At 40.8% G+C, this 6700-nt stretch overlaps 1 protein-coding gene across 1 annotated transcript in view; it reads right to left on the reverse strand.

The window, feature by feature from the left end:
• LOC126389763 (rho GDP-dissociation inhibitor 1-like) overlaps positions 1-6700 on the reverse strand; it is an 18871-nt gene that overhangs the window by 2218 nt on the left and 9953 nt on the right. Inside the window, exons 3-5 of the mRNA XM_050043623.1 lie at positions 3763-3852; positions 1478-1554; positions 534-597 (exon numbers count right to left, since the gene is read on the reverse strand). Coding sequence (XP_049899580.1) covers positions 534-597; positions 1478-1554; positions 3763-3852 — 231 coding nt within the window. The remainder of the gene's footprint in view (positions 1-533; positions 598-1477; positions 1555-3762; positions 3853-6700) is intronic.

Here is a 6700-nt window from a genome sequence, read left to right on the forward strand (position 1 = left end):
GATGTAGATGTTGCAGTATTAACATACTTTCTTCGACATCCAACAACTCCAACTCCAGCAAGATTCTCTCTCTCTTGGTCGCCATTGTTCACTGTGACCGGAAAAGCCGGAGGCTAAACAAAGAATCGACTAGAGACGACGATAACCATTCAGGAAAGGAACGCAGCCCCCTACCGCTCTGGCAGTGAATTGCACCGCGACGAAATGGAGTGACGGAGAAGTTCGAAGGGTTCACGACAGCGTCACGGCAACGACGTAGGTACGTCGTAGGTACGCCGCAGGACCATAAATCAGCCTTTAGCGTCGAGTGGGCGGAGGCGTTGTGCCTCCACAGAAATGTAACTACTTGTGGTGCTGCGAAGGCCTCCTGTCTCTTTTTGTAAGCTGGAAACCATTTCCCTCAGTGGAAACGAAGCTTTTACTCACTTTAATTTCACAGATAAAAAAACAAATTGTGAAGACAATAAAGTCTCCACTAAATAGCATTTCAAGTCTTGTGTGCGATTTATCCTGGCAGAAAACTGATCACTCACTCTTAACTCCTCTCCTGAATGTCTGCTGCACATACTTCAGACCCGAAACAATCTCCCTGTTCACCTGAGAAGACAAACATTGTTAAAGACAACAATAGATGTGATCTGCTTGAGTAATAATGAGGGTTAGAAATGAACAAAGACTTAAAGCAAGGTGTTGCTGGGAGGATGGAGAAATACAAAGTATCCTGTGGTGCATCTAACCCGTGTCTTTCATTGAGATATCAGAAGATGCCTCATTACAGTGTTGCTCTTTTCACAACTTTTACTACTACTGTCCTGCTACAGATACATGTGACCTCTGAGCATGGCTGGATATATACTAAATCAATGTCATGAATATACTACATCAATATGACATGAGACTGAATATTTCCTGGTATTTTATCTATGTAGAATGATACAGCTTAAATGTCTTACAGGCCTTAAAATAAATACAGTTTCAGGGGGACAAGGTTCAAGGTGATTTTGGGGCTGTTTTTGTTAGTAAATGGAAGAAATGGATAATTTACGACACAGTGGAAAAAGCATCTTGACTAACTGATGTATAAACTACAAGTGACTGGATATATACTGTATATGCCCTTCTTTGAAAATAGACATTTGTAACCCTGACTTCATTGCCACATTATTATTATCATAAGTGTGCAGTGTTTTGCTTCCAACATTAAATTAGCATTTTGCTACCAAGTGGACCCTGTTCTGCCAATATTTTTGGGAGTTGTCATCACTGACAAAGATATGTAATGACTTCGACTTCTTTTCAATCACCCAAATATCAGAGATTTTTTAATGTCATCACTGTCAAACTGGATCAACTCTAATGCACTGGGGCAATCAAATTTCCATAGGGACATTAAATAACAAGGACAGATACACTCATATTCTCTGGAGACAGACTATGATCATTTTCCCTGTGTATTGCTGTAAACAGCAGCTCTCACCTTAAAGCTAATCTTTATTTTGTACTCGACTCCCTCCTTCAGAACAAACGCCTGCTTCTTAAAGGCCTCCAGGTCTCCTGTTACAAACCAAAAGAGAAAAAAAGCACAGGCATCAATATTTTGAGAATTTTTTCAGGATGTGTGACATCATACCTTCACTCAGACACAATATAATATATATATAATATTCACGCGTTGTTTTCAAATCTATTTAGTGAAAATTGCTGTTTCGGTCAATGTTATGGGCTAAGTCACCATCCAGTGCTGTTGGTGGGTCAGTAAAATTCCAAGCTTGTGCAACTCTACCATCACAATAAGTAAAGTACTTTACTAAGAAATGTTAAGCTTTAATAATTCAAACTAGAATTACTTCCATGTGGTTGAATGCTTCTGTACACCAGAGTTGCAGTTACAGTTTATATACATGTCTGTGAAAACATGGATGCTTCACACTCATCTTCCTCCCAGCAGCACAGATCTACACAATTAGCACAGTTTCAAGGTGGGCACCCAAGATTAGTGTCAGCAATTCAGCATCTGACCCAATGTCTCCTCTTCTGTTCCTGAGATATGACGTTAAATAATGGCCAAAAAAAAGTGTTTATGCATTGTGATGTTACAGTGAAGTCGACCTTTGACCTTTTGGACATAAAATGCCATCACTTCATCATTTAATCCTATTAAACATTTGTGTGACATTTTGTCATAATCAGTGTATCAATTCTTAAGTTATGGCCAAAATATGTTTTGTGAGGTCACAATGAACTTTGACCACCATATTCTTATTAGTTCATTCTCGAGTCCAAATGGATGTTTGTGACAAATTTGAGAAAACTCCCTCAAGGCCTTCTTGAGATATTGAGTTCAAGAGAATGAGATGGATGCAAGGTCACTCTGACCTTTGACCACCAAAATCTAATCAGTTCATTGATGAGTCCAAGTAAATGTTTAAGTGAAGTGATTCCCCCGAGGTGTTTGTGAGATACCGTGTTCACAAGAATGAGATGTCACGGCTGTCGCTGGCGTGGAGGCATAAAAATGTTATCAATAAGGGGGGCCTATTATGCTTTTCCTATTTTTCTGTCATATATAGTTACAATGTTGTATGTTCATATTTAATGTGGGCAAAGTTTCATGAGGTTAATGAGGTCAACTAATGTAGAAGTAACCCTTGTGAGAAAAACCTGACATCATCCTGAACACTCTGTTCCCAACTGTTTTTTCTACTTTAAAGACAAGCTGACACCAGTCTCTCAGTTTGAAAACCTCTGTGCTAACACTGCATCACTTCAGATAGGGTTTGGCATCCAGAAGCTGAATTAACTCCTTTACTGGCAGTGATCTGACTCACTGACTAAGTTTGTATGACTCATCTATTCTTACGTGAAGCTTGTGATGTTAAGTTTTTGTTGATAGTGTGTCGGGATTTTACTGAAGCCTATGGGCGTTGTTAAAGCTATAGTTAGTGGTGTAATGAACTGCTTCGTACTGAGGGGTGTCAAATTATGACTCTGAGTATCTGTCCCCTTCATCTATGTAAATGGGGATGGATGGAACATATTTAATTGATAAGACTGACTGATAAGATTCCTGGCAGGGACTTTCAAAAACCCACAATCAAACAAACTTTGAATTGTTTTCATTCTGTTTACAGGACGGCCAGTCATTATTTTTAGCTTAGAAAGTAGGAGAGTCAAGCCTGATGCAGGGAAAGGTAAGAACAGGACAGAATGTTCTGGATTGAATCAAATCTGGGTCAGCTGGGGAACGAGCAGCTCCAGAGGTGGGGTCTGAACCGCTAAATGGCCACTGGGAATATCATAACTACATTTTTACAATTCATAAGCCATCCAGGAAAAACAATCTATGAACCTCATCTACACCTCTCTACCTCTGTAAGCTATCAGTGAAACCATATTCATTGACAGCATGCTAAGCACAGACTCAGACCTTCACAGACTGATCTGGAAGTACAGTAATGCTGGATGAAAATCAAAATAGACTCAGTGCAGGTCAGGAGTGATGCTGCATGTGACTGGCACAAATACAGTTACTAGGAAGAGGACACAGAAGAGGACATCAGTGTTGAGATGATGTGCGGAGATTGTGGTGATCAGTTTATTAATGTTTGGGTCAACAAGAGCTGCCTATGACCTCTTTACAAGATCCAATCTGTCAACATGATCTGAGGGCATCCATACTGCTGATGAGCTCCATCCTGTTTTCACTCAAGGCAAACATTTAATGTTACAAGTAAGCAATCTCTATTTCCAACAAGGACCCACCTTGCAGATCCAGCACCAGGGGGTTTGGGGCATCTTCACAGATCAGAGACATCCGGGTCACTTGAACATTTGTAACACTGGGATCTGCGACTGAATCAAAGAAACAAAAATTATGACAAACATACTCTCCCAGACGTGAAATTTTAGACACTTAACAGCTCTTTATTAAACACCTTTGACTGTATTCACCACTTCAACCACTAATGTCTTTTTTTATACTGACTTTATACAGACTTGTTGAATTTCTATCTAACCAGAGAAACAATAACATTTGTCATTGTGACACACCTCGCAAATTAAAAGGTAGCCTACATCAGCAACCTGCTGACGGTGTCACTGCACTAAATTCAACTTGTACTGCATTAGTTATAAGAAACATGACAACGTGACTAACAAAATATCATATTTGTTTGTTGCACATACTAATGGAGCCAATAGTGTTTGACAGGCCATGTGCTAGCTACTGCTGAGCTGACCTACTGCAACATGAAGGCGATCACATTTCAGCAGAGGTGGTACGGGAGGAAGATGCTCACAGCACACCTTGTGTTTGTTTACTAGAATGTTCATGTGTCTTTTGGGCTGACGAGTCGAGACACGGTAGAGTTAGTCTAGAGTTAGTCTTTAAGAAAACTGAAACGGTCAAAAACTCCCTCTCTGCCTTTTCTTCCTATTAAGTGTTTATTAGCGACTGGCAAACCAGCATAGAGGTGCATTACTGCCACCGTGTGTACTGGAGTCTCTACAATCTCATTATGTTCCACTCCAGCCTGTTTTCACTCCAGACTCATTATATACTGACGCTTTGTCGGTGATATCTGCACACAAAGGCAACTTTCACAGTGGTATGATATGCACCAAGAGGAGGCTCTTTCTGACGCCACTGGCAACAACCGAATTTGTCAAACACCACCACTTTGTCAGTGGATGTCAACGTCAGACAAGGACGCACAGAGGCACTCTTTGCTGCACTATGATACGCACTGGGCGGTGGCTATTTCTGACACCACCAGCAGCTACCATAGTATAAAAAGTGAGAAAGTCCATATAGGGCGAGCGAGAAGGGAGGTTGATATGTCAAACAAACACCAGAACTAGGAGCCCGCTGTTCATTTCCTGTGTGAAACCAAAAGTTAATGTAATTATTTCAATAGCAATGTAGTGTGCCAGTATGTGTGGCATGCTACAGTAGTGTCAGACTTGACATAATGTTAGAGAGAACTGTACTTTTTTTAAGCCATACCATGTTGTTTGTTTCTATTTTTTAAAGATTTTTGGGGGGGTTTTTACGATAGGACAGAAGTGTGAAGAGGGGAGAGAGAGGGGATGACATGCAGCAAAGGGCCGCAGATTGGAATCAAACGTGACATTGCCTTTGTGCACGGGACACCCACTCCACCCAGTGAGCTACTGGGCGCCACGCTGTTTGTTTCTAAACCTAACCAGGGACTTTTGTTGCCTAACCCTAAGGAAATAAACCTAAAAACAAATTGTTTTACCTACGCTGTTAGTTAATTAAGAAAACGACTGCATGCATGTAACAAGCTGAAGCTGAATGTATTTTGAAAAGACACAATGCATGTCACAAGAGCCTATCTAAATGCAAACTGTGAATGTCCGACACAGATACAGGAGGCTACCTAGTGCGTCATATTTTAACATTTAGGGTCCACTGGCAAAGCGGCGAGTTGAGATGAGAATGGGTCATCCCCTCTAGAGTTGCTGTGGAGTCAAGTGTGACACCTAGTGGTACAATTTAGTACATAAGTCTGATCCAGTGTTTGATCTAATTTCAAACTAGGGCTGCGACTAACAATTTATTTTCATTGTCGATTCATTTAATTGATTAGTTGTTTGCTCTATAAAATGTCAGAAAATGGTTAAAAAAAAACAGTTCAGGAGCTGAAATCAGTTGTTTTTTACTTTTTTCTTTAAAAATTATTCAAACTAATCAATCGATTGTCAAATTGGTTTGCGATAAATTTAATAGTGACAACTAATCAATTAAACGTTGACGCTCTATTTCAAACCAGTTTGAAAATTATCACACCTGTCCAACCCTCCAAATAATGTCCTGGTATTTGTTGTGACAACACTTGTCTGCACACAACTTATCCAGGCTCTATGCAGGAGGCCTGCACATGATGCATGTGTCCTGCAAAAAGCAGCTGTCTAAGTGTGTGGGCTCAGGGGAAGTGAAATCAGGACAGCTCTGCTGTAGTTGGGACAGCCTCTGCATTAATTACACTTTAGTTTTTTCTCAGTCCCACTGAAGCAGCTGTTTCCCTTCACTGAGAGACAGCATCCTAATTTAGCAGGAGTTCAACACACTGACAAATACTGGGTCACAGGTTACCACGAATGCACACTGAATACACACAACGCTGGCTTTCTGACCAAGCTTACAGGATGTGAAAATCTGGAAAGGTCACCGATATTGCACCTTAGCCTACTGTCAATTCATCTAAGTTGCAATGACATGACATGACCTGCATCTAATCTTATGGTATGATATCAAACTTTGGCTTCCTGTTTTTCCAGGACAAACACAAAGTCAAAACACAAATGCTGTGACACAAACAAGCTCTGGATTGATATATCAATTTAATGATCAACAATCCAATCACATTGATGCAAAGTGAAAACATCGATCCATATCGTCATCTTTAGCATAGGGTTTTATTTTGAAAGTCGGTGTCACTGTCAAACAGTGGCAGGCAGATAGCAAGCAGCCGAGAGAAAGACGGTGAGGATAAAGTTATTTAATCGGGAATAAATCATTCATTCATTCATTCATTCATTCATTCATCTTCTAACTGCTTCATCCTCTTGAGGGTCGCGGGGGGGCTGGAGCCTATCCCAGCTGACATCGGGCGAGAGGCAGGGTACACCCTGGACAGGTCGCCAGACTATCGCAGGGCTGACACATAGAGACAAA

The sequence above is a fragment of the Epinephelus moara genome, chromosome 5 (genome assembly GCF_006386435.1).
Source record: "Epinephelus moara isolate mb chromosome 5, YSFRI_EMoa_1.0, whole genome shotgun sequence".
NCBI lineage: Eukaryota > Metazoa > Chordata > Actinopteri > Perciformes > Serranidae > Epinephelus > Epinephelus moara.